Genomic DNA, 20,796 nt, shown 5'->3' on the forward strand with positions numbered 1-20,796 from the left:
GCCGAATCGCTTCCCAGTGGCAGATGAGGGTATGCGACAGATAAGAAGTGATGGAAGAAATGGATACTATTTGACTCTCCACTCGCTGGCCATGTACACGGGCTGAGCACCTTTCTCGGAGTGTCTCTTGGTCTAAGAGAAACCAAGCGTGCTTGCTGATGATCATGCTCTAAGCGAACGTTGGGGGGATAAAGACAGATCATTCCCCTATATTTGCAGTTCTCACATTGTGGCCAGGTCTCCTGACACTGTTCCCAGACTGTCAGCCCGCGACATACGACAGAAGTCTCTGCAATACAGTGTGTTCCACCGGGGTTCGCACCTTGACTTTACGTGCTTTGCAGGGATAGCACCCGCTTCGGGATTTCCGATGGGGCCTCTTCGCGCACCCCGCCCTAGAAGGATTTGAATTGTCCATGAAACCCCTGCTCTTTCAAAGCCTTGTTTGTCAGACAGAGGAAGACTAGTTCTCGTATTGAACGGTCTGTCTGGGAGGCTATGAAATTCACAGGGATCTCAGCACAGCAGGAAAGTTGTAGGTGGTGATCGATAGCATAATTAGGGGTGCATCGCCACTCACATGGGAGGTGGGGCGACCTTCGTGTTCGCATTCTTCGCCAACCATATTAGCTGCTCCAAACTTTAAATGTATGTAGTGGGTATGAGATCTAAAGAAAATTATCATCTACGCATATGGAACACTAGCAGGATCAGCTCGATCGATTGCTATATAAGCATGCCAGAGAGATGTGTATCTAAGTATGATTCCCAAGTCAAGCCTCATAACCATGGAAACTTTTTCTTGCAACATTAAATTACATCGAACGTTCATTATGCGGTTATTCCCTGTTATGCTAGCACTCATCACATCAACCCTTAGCTCTCCTAATCACCTCCATTGCCGGTGTCAACCGCATGAAAGCTGTTGGCCATCGACACAGGCCTGGGCCAACTTCAATCGCTCCATTGGCGGGGGCCTCTTTGGAGTCAATCCAATAGGTCGAACCTGTCATAATCCCACCTTTAATCAGGCAAGATGTGAGGAAGTGCAGGATCTCTCGCACAATGCAAGTTGGCTGTCTTCTCAACCAGGTACGTTGAACTACGTGCGGTTCCTACTGTTCCTCCGGCCGCGTTAATAAGTCTAAAGGGGCCCTCCAATGGTCAAATTGGGAGGCCTGGCCAGAAGCAGAGGAAAGGTGTGATCTAGAGTCACCAAGAAATGTGCCTTGTGGTCAGGGCAGGATATCCATCTACTCTGTTCTTGCTGAGTCCGTAACCCATATCCAAGAGACTGTCCGTTTTGCCCGAGACAACAACCTGCGCATCGTCGTGAAGAATACTGGCCATTGCTTTCTTGGGAGATCATCCGCGCCTGGCTCTTTGCAAATCTTCACCCACCGGCTGAAAAATATTACTTTCCACGATATATTTACGCCCAAGGGGGGCGAGAAGCTGCAGAAAACCTACAGCTCAACTGTCAGCATTGGGGCAGGTGTTCAGCTGAATGAGCTATATGATGCGGCCCATGCCTACGGTCTCGTTATAGTCGGAGGTTATTCCACGACTGTTGGCGCCGCTGGGGGCTACATACAAGGTGGAGGGCATTCGATGCTAGGGCCCTGGAAAGGGATGGCTTCTGACAATGTGATAGAATTCGAATTAGTTACGGCCGAGGTGAGTGCATACTGCCCCCGAGGGTATCTCAAACCCATTCTAATACATATCCACACATTGTCAGGGGGAGCACCTGACAGCAAATGAGTATGTCAATCAAGACCTCTTCTGGGCGTTGCGCGGAGGTGGCGGAGGCAGCTTTGGAGTAGTCACTAGCGTGACAATCCAAGCCTACCCAGATGCACCTTTACTCTCCGCAGACCTTCATATTGAGCGAGCGTCTGCCGATACCGAGTTCTGGGACGCCGTTCAGGTACTATTTTCATTCCTTCCATCATTGAATGACGCTGGCGCCGCTGGCTACAGTGCCATAATACCACGAAGTGGCCCTGAAAAGAATGCGGTGGCGAGAGTTGAAACCCAGTTTATATTCCCAAATGAAACCGATGTGAAGCGCATCCATCGTGTTATGGAGCCGCTTCTCCAAACTATTATATCAGTCACCAGAGCGAATCCAGAACTTCAGATTCAGTCGATGAAAACCTTCTACGACTACTTCCAGGCCCGCTTTGGAAAAGGTGACGTGACAGGTGGAGGGTCGGTGATTGGATCTCGCATGCTATCTCGCGAGTTTCTCGAATCGTCTACCGGCCCTACAAACATTTCCACAGTACTATCGAAAATCGAATTGGCGACAGGTGAAGCCATAATGGGCAACTTTGTAGCGGGCGGGCAGGTCACTCGCAATGGTGGCCATATCAGCAGCGCTCTCCACCCATCATGGCGTCGGGCGCTGTGCCACATAAGCATTGTTCGTGGCTGGCCATCCAATGCGAGCTTTGTCGAACAAAAAGCCATCCAAGACCAGGTTACTTATGTCCAGGTGCCCTTACTGAAATCCCTGGAGCCTGGTCAGATGGGCGCATATCTGAATGAAGCCGACCCCTACGAACCAGATTTCCAAAGCTCTTTCTGGGGAGAGAACTATGCGAAGCTTTATACAGTCAAGCGTATGTGGGATCCGAACGGGCTCTTTATCACTCGCTTAGGGGTTGGAAGCGAGGACTGGGACGAGGAAGGCTTCTGTCGCATCGGGCGGTGAACTTTGATCGATAGGGACAGGATCATATCCTATCTACTTAGTATGGGCATTGAATACACTAGCACGCCAGAGACTACATTATCTGGGCCGCCACGCTTTATTTTATGACAGCGAGACGTGGTCTGTAGAAGCTCTTCGCCCTCCTCTAGTAGCTTCAAACGGAATATGTTCAGACTGCAAAGCGATTATATGTAATTTTGTACTGCCTTTGAATCATAGAGTGCCCTGAAACGAACGTAGTGAGAAGAAGAGATAAAGTAAACGCGCCCGCGTACCCGTGCGCGAAAAAGGCTTCGGGGGGCCATATAGAAATGTGCTGTGTCCACGCCCTCTTCCCCTTGGTCCATTTCTCAATAACTTGGCACGTTTATTGTTTCAAATCTCATCCACCATTCCTATTCTTTATTAGAGTCTTCTCGCACGAGCTCCACCTGTTCTCGCTTGAGCTCTATCTGTCTTTATTGCAACGCTCGAGGAACATGCCACCGAGAGAAATCTATTCTATACACAGAAGGCAAAGGCACCACCGCAATAATTTGTTAGGCGCCCAGCGATAATGAGATTACCTATTCGTTCGACTCTAGGTGCTTAGTCAGGTGCGAGTGTTTATATTCGCACACTCGCGTCTGAACTCCTAAAGGATAGCGATTTGTTCTGTAGTATATATAACCCCTCCTTCCTCTCCATACCGCTCCTTGTCCTACCTTAACAAATCTGTTAAGCGCGGCTTACCAGCCAGGCGCAGTGTAGTGGACATAGCTGCGTCTAAGTATCAAATAGGTCGTAGGCAAAACGCACGTAATATGGAAAGAGAATATGGCCCTTCGCTGACCTGCGATCTTCCGGAGGTCAGCGATCAGGTCTGGTATATAGGTGCTCTCTACGTTTAGCCTACATTCGCATATAATATCTTGTCCCTCCTATTGTCTAGTCGGTCTACTTGTGCTATTCTAGACGCACCTCCCTAACAATTGCCCTATTGGTTAAGTCGCCAGCGTAAGGGCTCTATTACACATAACACAGGGCGATTAGATCGCTAACAAATAAGCTTGGTTGGAAAGTATATTAGTATATATAGCCTACTATTTAACCCCCTAATATACTACCCTGTTGCAACTTAATTCACCTTCCTTTTATTCCTCTGCCAAAAATAAAAATGTCTTGTTATATTTATGTTTAATTACCCTAGACTTTGTCCACTAAATACCATCTAATTAATCTGCCTCCTAAGCTTATCTGGAATATAGGGAGTTTGCAAAACCTAGATAGCCTCTTTTCCGCCATATCCACCTGTTAATGCCTTTTTAATATATTTTAAAGACACAACACACAGTAATAGAATTAATTTATCTAAATACATCCCCCTTAAGACCGACCGCGCAAAATATTCATACGAGGGTAACCGCCGATAGTAAACCCGAGTTCAGATACAAATTAAGCTAATCTCCAGATAAGTTTATTATCTATTAGGATAGATATTTATAACGTTAGTTCAGATACTCGACAGCAGTTTGCAAACTAGATATATTTATTTAGAGTAATAAACTATCGTCCGAGCAATCCGAGGGAATAAATAGAAAGTCTATATCGGACTGGGTTAATGTCAGCTATTAAACCAAGCAAACTTAATCCCATTATACATCTATTAGGCTTCTGGCGGAACTACAACCGATGCTACACTACCTCCTGCACTGAAAGTTACATTTCCGTTAACGAATTAACCATCTTTTAAGTTACTCCACTGATTAAAGTTCTATATAAATTACGGACAGCCATTTTACATGTATAAATGACTAATAGACAAAAAATAATAAATAAAATAAGAGATATTTTGCGTCATGACTCTACTTTGTTGAGGTCATGCATGATCACTCGTCAGCCTTATTACAAAAATATCAGTAGAGGATATATAATAGTTAAACCTCCGAAGACTATAATATCTACCCTATTAACATTGATTCCTGTTATCCACCGCAAAACAAATCGACAATATGAAGTATTCGGTGCTCTTGTTTGTAACTCTGGTCGCCCCTGCCCTGGGCAATCCAATCTACTTCTGGAGGCAATACCTCTCGCGTCCACTCTATCCAGCTAATGCCATGGCGAGGTCGTATTCCGACGATCCCTGTACGTTATCTATGTTCAAAAACCTGGCCAGTTACTTTCTATTACAGATACTAATTAATAATATTTAATAGACGACTCCCCCTGCGGCAGCTACAAAACTTGTCTCAAGATCTGCCCGAATAATGACTTCTTCCCAATGACAGACAACTGCGATACCGATGATAAAGGAACGCCGTACTGCTACGTAAACTTCTATTGCGCCTAGCTGCGTGGTTAGATAGAAGGTTGATTGGATGGCGCACCCAAACGTATAGTATTTCTGTTAACCAAGGTGGAGCACTAAAATACAATCTATTCGAATCAAAGTAATGAAGGTCTGATTTCCTATTTAAGCTGATTAGAAAGCTCTATTCATATGACCGAATAAACCACATAGCTAAATTAGTAATCTATTAAGGAATCCTTTTTTGACATATCCAGTTGTAGTGGCTGTATTGGACATGTCTGTACTGGAACTAAATTAAAAGGTCTTTTATAAATATTACGTACTCCTCATGCCTTTATAACACTTTTCACCTGCAATGACTTCTTCCTCCAGGACTTTTCCTTCTTTTATTCACATTCATGATTTTGTCGACTATATCGGTTCTGATCAAGTTAGGCAGGGTGCTTCCAGTGCGATTCGCTTATCTAATTAGCTGAACATTCTGTACTGTGAAGATCTGTATTCTAATATGTAGAATGAATCTCTTTCCAGTTTTCAGATTGTTTTATCGTTTCAGGTCAACCGCATGCGGAGCTTGCGGAGCGCGCGCAACCAGTATAAATATATTTCTAGGTTAATAATTCTCCCAACTTGTAAAGGAGCGAAATGACTTGCTATCTAATGTCTAGATATACACAAGGAGGAATCGTTGGGGGGAAGAAAGTAAAGGTGAAGAGGGAAGAAGCGTGCGTTCTCATACTACAGAGGATTATATGATAAAGAGGACAAATCATAATGCGCCGATTGCGGCGAAGGCGAAGACGAGCAATATACAGCGTAGAGCCTGCGAGACAACTGACCTATACGCCTAAAGACAATAATAGCCACGGGGACTCCACTAGGTATGCATCTTCGCCGCACATTCGCGATGCAGTATTATCGAAGACTTATACGTGCTATTAAGGTCAGGGATAAAAGGGCAAAGGTTAAAATAATAGCAGAAAACTTCCAGAACTGCGTCTTGGTCCTCCGTGGTGGCAGGGTTAAAGCCTCCTCATATTATTTACACAGGGGCAGAACAACCGGCCCGTAAGACAAAGTACCCAGGCGATCCTGGACTAATTTCGCCAGCATAAAAAATTGCTATGGATAGGGTTTTCGTTCATACCCATAGATATTCATACCCTGTTTCTGCCAGTAAGTAACCATGTCCTTAAGCCCGCCATTCGAGCTTCTTCCGTCGGTATACAAAACCCGTTCTAGGCTATCAACACCACAGTATTGAACACAATGCGGGTCATCCTCGCAGCTATAAGCAAAATAAAAAAGAGCATCAAGCTCCAACCGCATACACCCATTATAAAACGGCCCTTCGTCATATTCTGGATCCTCGGGATCATGGTCCACGACATCCAAGATATTGATATATCCGTGCGGTCCTGTCCACTGACCCCAGCCGGCTGGCTCCGCGGTTCCAGGCTCTTTGGATGCTAAGATAGATTGAGGACACTGCTCATCAATCATTAGGCGGTAGCCAAATCGTGAACTTGCGTTAGGATTTAATCCGTGCCTTTTTACCCGCTCTCGGTGCTTTTTAAGGATGATATCGGCACCGACACTGTCTAGCTTGGGATCCTCAATAACAAAATTCCGGTACCCTTCGTAGATAAGCTTGTGAGCATCCAACTGCCCTCGCAGTAATTCCCGGTCGGAGCCAGCCTTAAGTGGCTTGACTTCCTGGCAGAAATAACGATCAAGCTTGGCCAGGGCAGCCGTCCAACCTTCCTCGCTTGCGTAGGTGGTCCGGTAAATAATGTATCCCCAGGGCCAAGCCCGATCGCAGAATGCATACTTTGCTTAAGCAATTGTGGCGACGTACACTCTACCCACTCCTTCTGTTTAAATCGTTTTTTTCGATCCCTGAGCGACTCACCAGGTGGGAATTCAGGGTGCGTCCAGTGTTCGAGCCATGACCTGTGGTGATATACGGATCCATTGCTGTCGGGAGAGAAAGGTCTAATGGATATAGGGGGAGCGTCTTCCAACATAACAAGTTTTTATTTTTATTTAGATCTATCAATCGATGGTAGGTTATGTAATTGACTAGCGCGGCGTCTCACCCCTAGAACGATGCCACTCTGCCTGTAACCTGGCTTTTGGTTTACTTGATTGAGCCGCTGTTCACAACAGTACTACTACCTTAGTGTCTTAACGTATTCACTGGACTTCCTTGCTTACAGAAGGTGGATTGCCGGGACTTGTTCATTTTTCAGCTAAAGGATGGATGGGCAGGCAAGGAAGCAAAAGCTGCACATTTAGTGTTTGGTGAGATGCTCATTGTTAGCCGGGTGTAATTATGACCCTATGCTTCCAAAAATAATTCCTACGCTTTTTGTTCCATAATTGTGACAGAGAGCTGTCAGGTCACCTGCAGATAGAAAATGCCTATAGATACATGCATTCTGTTCGTCCTAGCCTACACATATTACATTGCGTCTTCTTTTTATGGGAAAAGCAAAAAAAAGAGAAAAGAAAAAAGAAATAGGTACAGGGAGATGCAAAATTGATACGTCATAAATTTCTGCGAACCTGTCAGAGTAGTCAGATATATCAGTACTACGTCCCGGTACAAAGTGCATCAGCGCTATTTTTGTGGTGCACAGGTATCTGATAGAGCCCTGCACTTCACAGGGGTGGCATCCCCCGGTGGGTCCTCCATACGCCCGTACCCATCGCACCTGACCCACACCCCATTCGCTTAAAGCGGTGTGGGTCAGGTGTGACATGTACTTGCTTGCAGGAGACACACGTTGGCTGCGGAGATTCTATGGTCTAGACCCGAACCTCATGCAAATAGCCTAACCACTTTTGGGAGTCATATGATATGCCGTCAACCCATACTTCTCTAAGAGGACATGAAGCTCCACTTTCAGCTCAGCTGTAGACTCACTAGCGGTTGCTAGTTGCAGACTAAACCTAGCAGGCGAATGTGAATGGATACTAGCCCTTATGTTTAGCTCGTCTTCATGTTCCGCTCGTCTTCGGCATGGGCTGTATAGCTGTCTATAGTTGAGGGATTTCCCTAACCCATGTCAGCTCATAAGAATTCTCTATTTTAGTACAGCTATCGCAGTTTTTCTGTCAGATCTTCCTTAATTAAATATACTTCTACCTAGGAGTAAGACACTTTCATTCCGCAGCACCTTCGCTTCTCAACTGGATTACCCCTCGTGCATTTTGGAGAATATTTGTCGCAGAGATGTCCCTTGCAACGATGACACTCAGCGAAGGTTTTCATGGGAGCCATGAAGGGAACAACAATGCGGCGCAAAATCTTCCAAAAAGCGCTGAAGTGCCAACACCATATGAAATCCTATCCAGGAGTCTCCACTTTGAGAACCGAGACCAGGAACAGTGGTGGAGAGAGACCGGTCCTATTTTGGCTGACCTGCTGATCGTGGCCGAGTAACCGGTGCACCTACAATTTCAACACCTACTCTTCTACTACAGACATGCTCTGCCTGCGCTTGGACCTTATTTTCCGCCAACTACCGAGCAACTTAAATCCATCATTCCTAATGGCGCAAAAGTCGAAGTGAGTGTCAACTTCCAAAATGACACGTCGATTGTTCGGTTTGATCTTGATCCGACCAGCCATCTAGCGGGTACGGAACGAGACCCATTCAATAAGGCTATGACGAGCCAAATGCTTTCTAGACTGGAAGAGGCCAGCGAGAAATTCGACAACTCATTGTATTATCATTTTCATAATGAGCTATCTCTCTCTACGAAAGACATTTCAATTCTTCACGGGCAAGACACTGGACTTCCCATATCCCAAACTCTGGCTGCATGGGATTTGAATGAGAGCAACTGTGTCCTAAAGATGTATTGGTTCACATTGCTAAAGTCTGTCTCTACTGGCATCCGCACCGGTAAACTGGTGCTGGATGCCGTGGGCAAAGTGGGTAACACTCGGGAGTCAGGCGCATATGCTATGCTTGAAGATTATTTGGTCGACAGTGGATCCCGGGACAAGGCTTGCCTAGTGTCATGGGATTGTGTTGATCCCAGTGTTGCCCGTCTCAAGATATACGTACTTGAGCCTGAAGTGTCCTGGACGAAAGTGGTGGACATGTGGACCCTTGGGGGGCGACTGAAAAGCCCAGCAATTCTAAAGGGTATTGAGTTGCTCAAGCGCCTCTGGGACTACTTGGAAATTCCTGATGGAAGCCGCCCTACTTATGACTGGGACCGCCCCAAGCAGGGCGAGGGGAGAGGAGCAATGATGGTCAACTGGGAATTACATCCAGGCGCGTCAGAACCCGAGCCCAATGTTTACATCGCCGTAGTTGGAGAAAAAGATTTGCAGGTGGCACAAGGCTTATCGAAATTCTTTAACCACGTTGGATGGACCAGGCTAGCGCGCTCTTATGTCCCAAGCCTTTGCTCAATCTTGTTGACATGTCCCCAAACATAAATGCCTAATACTAGATGTCTAATTCGGTATTCCAGCTCACATGTCGACCTAAGCGTTTCCGATCGTGTCATAACTTGTATCTCATTTGCCAACTCCGAGAAGAAAGGGCCGTATTTGACGACATACTACTACACAACTATGTCATATCCCTTGCCAGGTGATAGGAATACTGCTACTGAATGAGCGTGAACACGTCAAAAAAAAAAAAAAAAAAAGTGGGGGGGGGGTTTGATACTTATCGCTAAGTTTGATTTTGAGGGAAATAATGTACCTCAGAGTCTCACACTATATTTATACTTTGTTTGAGCAGCAGTAGGGCTGGAGACAGATACAAATCTGTAAGATTTTATTTTATTCTTCTTCGGATTGTAACTGATAGAGTAATATCGGGATTCGGGATCTGATAACTATGGTGAGTGCTAAGCGTCATCCCCCTGAATCGTCCCCATTCCTCTAGATACTGTATGCGTACTTCAGATAGTAATCAAGGCAATATAGATACTATCAAATACGGTCATTAACAAGCTACATGCGTTTAGCTAAAATAGTATTCTTCTAGCCTCCATTCCTCTGAATTCTAAAGAGGCAAAGCTAATATACCTGGTGTCGATATACCGAATATGACAAAGCAGAACGTGCGGACATGGAGGTTACATGTACAGGAATTCTGCGAAATCCAAGGAGTTTGGGAGGTAGTACAGGAGACCTTTGCAAGGCAAGATAAGCCAAGGGAGGAGAATTCCGTCGTCCAATACTTAGCCCTGCCGCAGCGGTAGTCCCAACTGTCTCCAGGAAGATGACTGCGGAGCCACTGCGGCACTAAGCTTTCGTTAGCTTCCGCAGCCGGGTCAGAATTGCCTGTCCATCCAATAATTATTTTGACCAGCCCGAGGCGCTGCAGCAGCGGTGGATCCCACGGCCTCTGACAAGTGACCTCTCCCCTGAGCGGACACCAATTGGTTGCCAGCAGGCCCGGCTGGCTCACAGTCCACGGCTCATAGCCGTCAGCTTTCCGGCTGCACGGGCTCGCAAGCAACTCTTCGTGGTCTGGTCTGGATTAATTACCTCAGAAGCTCTTTATCCCGGGCCATTAGAGCATTTCTGGTGGAATAAGTGTATCGCGCTTAGAGCGGTCATCGTCATGGTTAATGCCCGATTTCTTCCGACATTGACCTGATCGAAAATCACCACATTTTTTACAGGGCTTTCAAGGAGGTGGGAACTGAATCAAATCAAGTTGATCTTTAGGAGCTGAGTCAACACCCTGATACAGTGGGGCCAATGTAGTCTTGACAGGGGTTGTATTATAGAGATTCGAATCGGATTGGCACTCGGCCTCCAGCGTAACGGACCCGGGGGGTATGACAGACCTAGGACAACTTTATAATGGATTAAATAATCTAGTTTATAAATACACCTAGATCCGTGATCAAATACGGAGTAATTAGGATTATATGGGTGAATTTTTACTGTAGCTAAAAGGCTTTATTAGATAATACTGTATTCAATGATGTTCATATTCCAAAAGAACAGTGACACGATTATTAGATTCATGGGTATAAAATAGTCTTGACATTTTCGTAGGGTTGTTTTCTTGTTTGTGAACCATATATAGAACTTTCTGTAATTCAGATATATTTTTTCTGTAATTTTTATCAGTAGAGTTACGATTGAATGCCTCTAGCTCCTGATTTGCATCTTTTTGTCACACTAGAGGGACTAAAGTCTTAAGACTCCTGAAAATCAGTGAAAATTCAACATCTTTGTATACCGCTTTCCCGAGGAATTTAAATTTATAAATCTATTAGATAAATATGTGGCTCTAAATATCGATGTTTAAAATACATCCAGGGAATTAGCTGAACCCCCCAAAAGTTGCAGGGCTGGGCTGCTTTGACTTCCAATACGTGGATATGGATGGATTTCCACGATTTTCAGTGTACTCTGTTTTGTCGGCATCTTCTGCATTTTGTTCATCGATAATCATAAAGCAATTCCAAATCTACCGCATGGGCTGTCTCTTAACACGATCATCTCGGTCCTAGCAACTGGATCGAAATCATCTTTGATCTTCGTTATCGGTAAATCCCTAGTCAATTAAAATAGCCCTGGATTCAGAGGCAAAGAAATCGCTCTATAATCTCCAGACCCTGGACAATTTTAGGCTGCTTGTCAACACTCACTTAGTATGGAAAACACTTTTTAATATTATTAGGGACTACACTAACCTATCTCTTATATTCGACACTTTTATCCAGCAAGTTGTGAGATACCCGATTAGACAAGTCGCAAGCGCATCTGGTACTGCTGCAGCCCTGCAATTAGGGTTTCCCTTTGTTATTAGGTTCGTTATCAATGTGAAATTTGCGGCAGGTAATGCCTATCAGTTCAAACATGAATCTTTGGATGATAAATTTCTGGTACGATGCTTGGACAAGCGAGGATATGAGCTTTGAATTCTACGTTTGAGATAGAATCTATCAAGGCAAAATATTTAACTTCTAAAATCCTCCTTAGTGAGCCGTAGTTTACTATTATCAAAGAAGGATGGGAGAATTTGGACTCAGGAGAACAGTCTTATTATTTATTCCCTCTCTGAGTTCATGTTAGTCACTCAGGTTCCATCTATTGTATTTGAGTATGGATTGACGGCATCTTACATCCGAGCATTCTTCCTGTATTGCCGTCGGGAGTGATGGATTTTTCGGTGTCTCTGGCGCCTATTGGTATACCTGGTCCGAATACTGCAAAGATAAAAATCATGGTCGTGATGACCTCCGGCAGAAAGCTGAGCACCACGAGAACCCCACGGAGAACCAGTCACGGGATTCAGACGCTGCTCTTGAGTGCATACCGCGATGAGACCATACAAGATCCGAATTCCAACAAACAAAAGAGCGGATAAGACAGCATAAACCAGCTAAGTATATGAAAATGTCAGCCGCCGCACGGAGATATACTCATTCTCTCATAGTCTATCCGAGAAAAGCTCCCTACCATGTTGCCTTCTATATATTCCGGCGCATTCCTATTATTTCTGGTTGATATGCTGAGTAGAGCCCAAATTGTTAAATGACCCAGCAGGTCATGAGCAATGCCAAACCAAATTGGGTCATGGTCAAGCTATCTGGTTTTGAATTATGGTCTCCTAGCCCGCCAGCACCAAGTTGGAAAAAGCAAGCCTATTGCTGCTGGGGTAATTTCTGAACAAAAGCTTAAAGATTTTGTAGAGAATTTCTGGAGAAGCAGGGATTTGTATAATTCAAGCTGGGGGAATGCAAGCTATGCTATGAACCTGGCAGAAGGAGCTTCGATTATGTCTGTAATTGTAGTTATAGCAGTCCTCTTGCTGTCATGTATTTTATAGTAATAGTAATCAATGTTTTAATCAATGATAGATTATTCCATGAATCTTTGAGCGTGGGAGGTCGTCTGGACCGAGTATAGGATGAGAGGTTGGTTTTCGGCCATCAGATTGACGGATAAAGCTTTGAGTAAAGAGACTCAAGTTCTAGGAATAGAGACCAGGAGTAGCGAGAGTTAATCTTTTGATGCTATCCTAAATCAGGAGTACCATCGTCAAAATATCCAACCTTATATCAATGCACTCCACGCTCAAGCCATCTCCTAAGATGCTGCAGCCTTGCTGAGTAACTATCCATAGTATGTTAAACTTACTAGGCACCTTGCCTACTAGAGCTTGTTCCAGAAATCCTCGATTAGTCGGGCGACTTCTGGCACCCTTTCTCTCACAACTCCATGTCCCACCTGCGGAACGACAGCAACATTCCGTATCCCAACATGGTGTAAGTCCTGCACGCTGCACAGGTCGTCCAGCTCTCCTAGAATACATAGACCCTTAATGCCCTTTTTTGCCGCTTCAGCAAATTCAGCATGTTTATCCAGGACCCCACCGTCTCTGACAATACCTACTACGCTTGCCATGTGCCCTTCATGCTCTCTTATTTGCCATTCTCGAACTGCCTCCGTAACTACTTCGCCTCGTCCAACTCTCTCCTTCCAATCTGAAGGGACAATTAATTGGCCTCCTTCAAGCAGCTCCAAAATCCACGCTCGCGCCAGCTCCTCCAATCCTTCGCCGCCATGTAAGTAACTCCTCTGCAACTCGTTAAATTGTGTTGCGCGGATTAGACCTGCGGGCGCAACCAGCACCATGGACGCAACACGTTCTGGGTGTGCAGCCGCGAAAGTCGCTGTCGTTGACCCGCCAAACGAATAACCAACGAAATGGGCATCTTCCCACCCAAGCTGTACCATCAAGGCCTCCAGCAACGCATGAAAGAGTGCCGGGTCGTGCGCCACAAACGGAGTATCCGTTAGCCCGTGGCCCCACAGGTCAACAAGTACACATTGAGCATATGGAAAATGCGAAGACAGCGCACTTGCCAATGGCTGCAGGCCGATTGCGGGCGTCTGGACGCCGTGCACGAAAAGCACACGGGAAATAGGTCTTGTGCGGTCTGTAGGTGCGGGAGATAAGGGTGGCAGCTCGTAATATGCGGCTCTGCCGTTTGGTGTCTGCAGATATGATGCTCGTGGTAGCAGGTTACCAAAGGTTGCGACAAAGGCAGCTTCAGATGGAGCTTGGATTGACTGCAGTGCGTCACTGGACTTCGCTGTCCCAGGACGAGGCAACACGATTGAAGCACTTGACATCTCGTTGATAAACGTGAGATGGTGTGGATTTAGGTCACTGAGGTGAAGAGATTTACTTAGGTGGATGAAATGAAACTAGTAAGTGCTAACAATTTATTCTAACATCATGCGAGAGAAAAGGCATAAATTTATATATATACAGATTTCTTTATCTTGCTTACAAATACTCGTGTTGTAGTTCAATAGTAAGAAATCAGGATTTTGAGGTTATAGGATTATGATCCAAGCAAGATTCACGTGCCAATCCTTGTTCCCACACACAAGGAACTTGTGCAATCATCATCCGCATTATGGCACAGCCACACTCCATCAGAATCATAGTTCAAAAACTCTGTCGGTCGAGAGTGGTGACACTGATTTCGATCGGTACTGTACAGCCGTATGGTCAGCTTCTATGTGTCTTCGTGTACGCATACTGTTAGCGTTGGCCGCCAGTCACCTCCCGTTGGCGTTATATTAGGGCTTAATTGAGCGATGACAGTCGGCACTTAGATCCACGTTTTCCCCGATCACTAAATCAACAATTCTTGATCATATGTGACCTGTAACCTGGCCGTAAACCGGCATTTCGGGTAGTCATAAGCACAGACTCAGCCTCTACCCATTCATCCCATTGTGTTCCTGCTTGTTTCCAATTTGGTGACTGAGATTTACAGTAGACAATTATCCCTTCCTCGGTGCCATAGCTGGCTCGGACGGTCTTTCTGCTGATAATCTTGTCTTAGGTCAACTATTTCTCCGATTACGTATGCAGGAGCTCAAAAATCCAGCTAAGAGGAATTGCATCCCCGCAGGATGATAATGGTGAATCAATAAACTAAATAGTTGTAAACATGTGTTCTGCACCTATTTGTTCAACGTAATCCATAAGCGAGCTGGCCACCTCTGTATTCCATATAAAAGATACGTTTTATGACCTCACTATGTCAGCAAATCAAGCAGGTGAAAAAGACCCGTAAGCTAGATATTTGGATAGTAAGTGCCGGCCCTTAGAATAAGCATCACGGTTAAGAAATCCAAGATGCATCTATAAATCGGAAACCATTAGGAAGTACCTCGTATATAAAGCTTTTCGGCCTATGGGGCTTCAGATGCGGACTGCTTTGTTCTTCGACGGTTTGATAAGCTGTTATTTGATGCCTTTTATATCGACAGGCCCGTCTATCAGACCGGGAAGTGCAATTTAAAGCCTTCAATACCCAGGTACATTCTAGAGATTAACCCAGTTAGAAGCAATGGCACAGCGCTGGATGACTTGGCAGAACGGAAAACACTGCTGGAGGAGATCCCACAATTGCAGACCTTTGTTCGCCGAACCTATCAGAACCATGGAAACTGTGTAGACTTACGCATTCTAGATAAAACGATCTCTGCGGCCAGCCAAAGCCCCAAAACGACGCATTAAAAATGTAAAGACCTGGCTCTCTAATCATCCGACCGCCATTGACCCCAACGAGACGAGGTTCGTCGTCAAAGAGGATCTTATCTCGATTGTGAAAAACGACCATGCGATCACAAGGAATCTTTCGAAGAGGATATGCTTTTCCTGACAAAATTCTTGTATCGGCTCTTTAAGACGTTCCTGGGGAAGGCTAAGAGTCCGATCAAGGGGACAAAACTACTATAAGCTATGCCAGTGATGACCGCATGGGTCCCTTCTCAGTCACCATCTTTGTTAGAGGCTTAACTATGTTAGTGGCCCCGCTTTGGATACTCCAGGGCGTACATTTCACTGGAGACTTGGGGTGATCACCATCTCGTGGCTCTACTTCTGACGGTGCTCACACTGTCGACTTTTGGTTTGGGGGGGCGGGGGGGGATACTTAGGTCGTCACCGCCACAGCTGGGTAAGGAAGATTCCAGATATTTGGAGAGTGTGTTGCTAATACTTTAAGTTAGATATTCAGTTGTTTTGATGTCTTTTTACAATTCGGCACGACGCCTCCCCTCCCTATATATGGCTAGGACTCACTGGCGAGATCCTTAACTAGTCTGTCATAAGCCAGAAAGCACATGTAATCTTTGTCTCCTTCTCTCTATCTATCTTTCTTTCTTTCTTTCTTTCTTTCTTTTTTTTTTTTTTCAATCGAAATCCTCTGAAACATCCATGCCATCCTCCCCTTCCTCATCCAAACCCTCGAAGATCATGAATTTCTCGTTCTTAGCATCCGTTTCCTCTGGAACACCCTCGGGGTAGGCAATCTTCTGGTTATGTGCAAAAGGTGACGCTGCCTGACGACCAACCTCCTCAATAGATTCTAGTTTGGCCAGAAGAAGTGATGTCGAAAGCAGGATAGCGGAGCTATCAACGCGTCGGATAAACGGAGTCGGTTCTCGTTGTAGATAGGCTAGTATTTGCGGCAGTTCAGACTTTAAAGATTCAGAGTTTAAGCGAGTCTTGGTGGTGCTTAAGCCCTGGAGATCAATCTCTTCCTCCAACGATTCGCTGTCATTCTCGCCTTGGCTGTGGCTGTCCTGTTGGAAGATTTTGTTTATCCCTAGCTTATCTCCTAGGCCTTTCTGCCATCCTGCTTTGGCCCAGTAGCCAATAAGATCCTCACCGACTGACTCTAGCTTCCCCTGGTGGAGAGCTAGATTCTTAACCCAATACGGGAAGACGTAAAGATGAGCATCCCGGTACGTGGTTAGCATCTTGACCTGCGCATGCTTCTTGACCAAAGACTCGCGAACGAGGAAGCCTTTATTCTGTTCCATCTTCTCCTTAACGGTATCCATAGGCATTGACATGACCAGCTTCGATAGGCCAAACCGTAGGGCCTCCGGCCCATCGACTAGGTGTGATACTGCCGGTGCCTCGTCCTGCTCGAGCGCCGCGACGGCCACAAAGTCGGCGGCCTCGCCTTTCACACTCTCCTCTCGGCCCTGCGTCTGATAATATACAGCAAGTCCGCCGCGACGGCCTCCCTGCTCACCACCCGGACCCGAAGCTATTACATTGTAGGTATTCCGACCCTCTCGAGCGGAACTACTATCCCCGAGAGCGCTCTGGGAAACCATCCACGCCTCGAGAATAGATTCACCGGGGATGTCACAGATAAGGTCGCAGGGAAGAAGGAGGAAATCGGTTTTGATGCAATCTTGGACCTCTGGTAGGCGGAGCAGCTCGGCAGTTCCCATGGTCATCTCGAGGTCTTTCGGGGCTACAACTGACACAGAGGGCGAGGGGAAAGATGTAAGATGTGGGTTTTGTTTTAGAGCGGCCTGGAGTGGAGCGAGGGAGGACGGAGGTGTGATCAATGTGATATCTAATATGATTAATGTTAGAAAGCCCACGAAAGACAATTAAAACAATTCCACGGTCTATGGGGCCAAGCATAGACAGAACATCTGGGCGACCAAACATACCGGTGATTCCTGATCTCCTGCAGAAGTCGATCGGGTAAAATATCATGGGCCTATTTGCGATAGGAATGAGACTTTTCGGGTACTCCTCTGGGTTCGATGTGAATGTGTTGAGCGAGACGCCGGGGCCACACAGAATGAGGGCCTGGAAGCCCGTCGCGGGCACAGGAAGCGAGTGTGGCATGGTAATTAAAGTCGGTATAATTTAAGCCGAAATCATAAGCAGATTAATCGATCAACTTGCCGAGTTAGCCCCGCGATGCGGCGGTGAGATGGAAGGGTTGTTGAGCAGCTGAGCGGCGAATTCGTGAAAGAAGCTTAATACAGCCTCCTTGTATGTTAGATAGTAAGCAGGCCACTCAGATAAAGCGCTGCGACCAACCACGGGCTCCTGGCGATGCTCGAGATGGTGTATGACTCCATCCACTTTGAATGGATGCTTTTTTTTGCGGGCGCTCACGTGCCGATACCAGGATGAGTCAGCAAATTTAACCACGTTTGACGACCCCTTATCACCTTTCCTCATCTATCCAGTTATTATAACCTGATCATAGCACATCGCGTATGAGTTGATCGAATCATGCTATAAGGTCAGGCTGTCCGGAAATGAAAATCTGTATAGCTATTATGTATTGCGAACTGCAAGATCTACTTTACATATAAATTTCCATAAAGACTGGTCTATACCGCCATAAATTCACTATCCCAACTGCATCTTATAGTGCATAAGTTATTCTATTTCCTGATGGATAAACGGCTTGGGCTACCTTGCATTTCTGGCTTGGATATAAGGCTTTCCGAGCTTCAGACCCTCCGGAGTCACATCCCTTTGCACTACAAAGCAGGCGTTAGCGTGGACTAAACGAACGCATGCTGCAGTACTCCGTTCGTGGCCTGGTGACGTGGCTTTCTCTATAGGTAATGGATTCGAGTCATTCCATTCCGAATAAGAGGCTGGATGGATGCAGCTCATCAACCAGGCCTCGGATATTGGCAGTTGTTCATTCCATTCCATAGTATACGGGAGATACGAAGTTTGGATTCTGCTCCTTGGCGGAATGAAGTAGAATTGCAACACACTATAAGACACATTCCATACATTCCTGGACATCCACTATTTGGCGATGAGGGTTTGTACGGCTGCCTTTTTAACGGCATGGTGTCTAAATTGGTGGTCTTATAGTGGATGCCCTTTTCGCCTAATGGTAAAACCCGGCAAAGCCATCGATGTGTTCATTCAGATTATGACATAAGCAACAAACTTCAGTAATAAGTATTAATCATATAAAAGGCTGCTAAAATACACGTCAAATATACAAATATAATCACTCTAGCTCATAACGCGGTGGCTCCTGCGAGCCCATCATTTCTTTCGGCTTCACATCTACTTTAGTGTCCAACTCTCTTGGCCGATCATCGACGTTTCTCGAAGAAGCTAATTCGGCAAACCCTCTAAAAACCGGCTTCCTTTTCTCCACAGGGGCGGCTGCGGCCGGGGCTTGACGTCTGCGACGACGCAGGATCACGATCCATACTACCGCTGCAATGAGAATCGCTCCAGCTACTCCAACTCCAATGCCGATGCCCGCTTTTGCCGCCGTAGTAAGCCCACTGTTTGAATTACCGGGGCTAGAGTCGGAATGAGAATCTGCAAGAGGATGCCAGTGTCCAGCCCAACTCTGTTCCCAGGAATTGCTTGATGCAGCAAGAGTAGTGTCCTTGACGTTGATGGCTGTGATATCCGCCTTGGGAAGACCTGGACCTGGCGCCTGACCCAGGAACCACGTACCACTGTTGTTTCCTTCGAACCAATTGACGCCAACAAATGCCGCCTGTAGAAAGGCGCGACCGAGAACCGGTGTATCACTTGAAAAGAAACAGGGAAAGTACGTGACGTTTTTGTCGACCAGCGGGTCTTGCAGCGTAAGTGTGAGCAGCCTAAGGGGAACCTTGACTGTAATTGTCTCATCATTCAAGCCATTTTTGTTGAACGAGAAGGAAATATATGTCGCGGATGAAGTGAGATTGGCATAGGTACTGCGGGTCGTGTCCCAAATGTACAGTCCCAAGTCATTGTTGAACGAGACTGGAAAGGACGAAGTGATTGCATCGCAGGTAGCTTCTGGGAGATACAAATAGGGCTTCGTAGGATCAACGGTGACTGACTTGGGTAGCACAGTACCACTGCTTTGCATAAACAACCCTTTCTTGCTCGTGAAGCCCGGTGGCGACCCTCCTGTCGCAACATCGAGTCCAATATCCTTCAATACAATCTGCCATGTACCACTAGAATATGAACTCAAGCTTACCGACTGTGAACTCACTTCACCAAGAACCCGGCTTTTATCATAGCCACCCAACACCAGAGATCCCGGAATCGCTGGATTCACAGACCCGATATGCATTCCGTACGAGTAAGACGGGATACTGTTTTCTCTCCCGGAGGAATACAACCACGCTGCGATCATGTTGAGGGTTAAGCCAGAGACCACGTTTTTCAAATACGGAGCACCCAAGGCCAGATTTCCAACTGGTACCGGATATGCCTTGCCATTGGGATAGGTCTGGTATGTTTGATAGATTGTCGTGAAGCTGACATTTGGTACGACAGGACCAACAGTGACCTGGTCGCCAACGGTACTTTTTATACTTCCTCCTTGCACGTTCCAATAAGATGTTTCCCATGAACTCCGATTCAAGGCGACCGCCGTGGTTGATTCACTCTGGTTGTAAGTGCCAGCGCGTGCTGCGTAGCAAGTGTTTGAGAGGGTCGTATTCGAGCAAATTGAGTCTGCCAAAATGGTGGTGGCCCAATTGGCACCGGGATAAAGCGCGACGGGCTGTCTATTGCTGCCTATGTCTATCGTAACAGCTTGCCAGGGCCCATCTGGGCCGTATGCCTGTGAAGACCAGTTCATCACCAGAGGATTCGCTGCATAAGTCCTAGCGTCTCGGAGGACGGAAAGAAGAAAGAGGAATAAAAGTCGCATTGTCACATTAACAGAACAATGGTCACTGAGATAGCCTATGATACTTTAGGACATGGCCTAGGAGAAGATGGCGATCGCGAAAGCGAGGGAAAATCCTGGATCAAAATACGCTTATGGGGGCGAGGATGTGATAAATACTACCCCTCACATTCAGGGTGAGACATTTGCTTTGCTGACATGCTTTTAGTAACAACACTATACTAAATAGAGGAGTAATAGGGGCTGATCTGCATGGGGTGTTCAGTCTTATTTATCCTGCGCAGGCTACAGTTTAGTCTGTGAACAGAGTGATCCG

The 20,796-nt window shown here is 46.1% G+C and overlaps 6 protein-coding genes across 6 annotated transcripts; 2 read left to right on the forward strand and 4 right to left on the reverse strand.

Moving 5' to 3' along the window:
* Positions 1 to 1,065: 1,065 nt before the first annotated feature.
* On the forward strand, positions 1,066 to 2,719 carry ATNIH1004_004705 (FAD-dependent oxidoreductase; the record flags this gene model as incomplete). Its single annotated transcript, XM_033569375.1, has 3 exons — positions 1,066 to 1,092; positions 1,240 to 1,677; positions 1,742 to 2,719. The coding sequence occupies 3 exons, from the start codon at positions 1,066 to 1,068 to the stop codon at positions 2,717 to 2,719; spliced, it is 1,443 nt and encodes a 480-aa protein (XP_033428181.1).
* A 3,415-nt stretch (positions 2,720 to 6,134) lies between these two features.
* On the reverse strand, positions 6,135 to 6,987 carry ATNIH1004_004706 (uncharacterized protein; the record flags this gene model as incomplete). Its single annotated transcript, XM_033569376.1, has 2 exons — positions 6,135 to 6,842; positions 6,925 to 6,987. 2 exons carry the CDS (start codon positions 6,985 to 6,987, stop codon positions 6,135 to 6,137), a joined length of 771 nt encoding a protein of 256 aa, XP_033428182.1.
* Positions 6,988 to 8,265: 1,278 nt separating this feature from the next.
* On the forward strand, positions 8,266 to 9,471 carry ATNIH1004_004707 (aromatic prenyltransferase (DMATS family); the record flags this gene model as incomplete). Its single annotated transcript, XM_033569377.1, has 2 exons — positions 8,266 to 8,456; positions 8,502 to 9,471. The coding sequence occupies 2 exons, from the start codon at positions 8,266 to 8,268 to the stop codon at positions 9,469 to 9,471; spliced, it is 1,161 nt and encodes a 386-aa protein (XP_033428183.1).
* Positions 9,472 to 13,164: 3,693 nt separating this feature from the next.
* On the reverse strand, positions 13,165 to 14,148 carry ATNIH1004_004708 (alpha/beta fold hydrolase; the record flags this gene model as incomplete). Its single annotated transcript, XM_033569378.1, has 1 exon — positions 13,165 to 14,148. The coding sequence occupies one exon, from the start codon at positions 14,146 to 14,148 to the stop codon at positions 13,165 to 13,167; it is 984 nt and encodes a 327-aa protein (XP_033428184.1).
* A 2,082-nt stretch (positions 14,149 to 16,230) lies between these two features.
* On the reverse strand, positions 16,231 to 17,695 carry ATNIH1004_004709 (translation initiation factor eIF2B subunit gamma; the record flags this gene model as incomplete). The annotated part of the gene is made up of 2 exons (XM_033569379.1): positions 16,231 to 17,414; positions 17,515 to 17,695. 2 exons carry the CDS (start codon positions 17,693 to 17,695, stop codon positions 16,231 to 16,233), a joined length of 1,365 nt encoding a protein of 454 aa, XP_033428185.1.
* Positions 17,696 to 18,836: 1,141 nt separating this feature from the next.
* ATNIH1004_004710 (uncharacterized protein) lies at positions 18,837 to 20,501 on the reverse strand (the record flags this gene model as incomplete). Its single annotated transcript, XM_033569380.1, has 1 exon — positions 18,837 to 20,501. The coding sequence occupies one exon, from the start codon at positions 20,499 to 20,501 to the stop codon at positions 18,837 to 18,839; it is 1,665 nt and encodes a 554-aa protein (XP_033428186.1).
* Positions 20,502 to 20,796: the final 295 nt, after the last annotated feature.

Source organism: Aspergillus tanneri (genome assembly GCF_003426965.1).
Source record: "Aspergillus tanneri strain NIH1004 chromosome Unknown AapTan_3_pilon_pilon_pilon, whole genome shotgun sequence".
NCBI lineage: Eukaryota > Fungi > Ascomycota > Eurotiomycetes > Eurotiales > Aspergillaceae > Aspergillus > Aspergillus tanneri.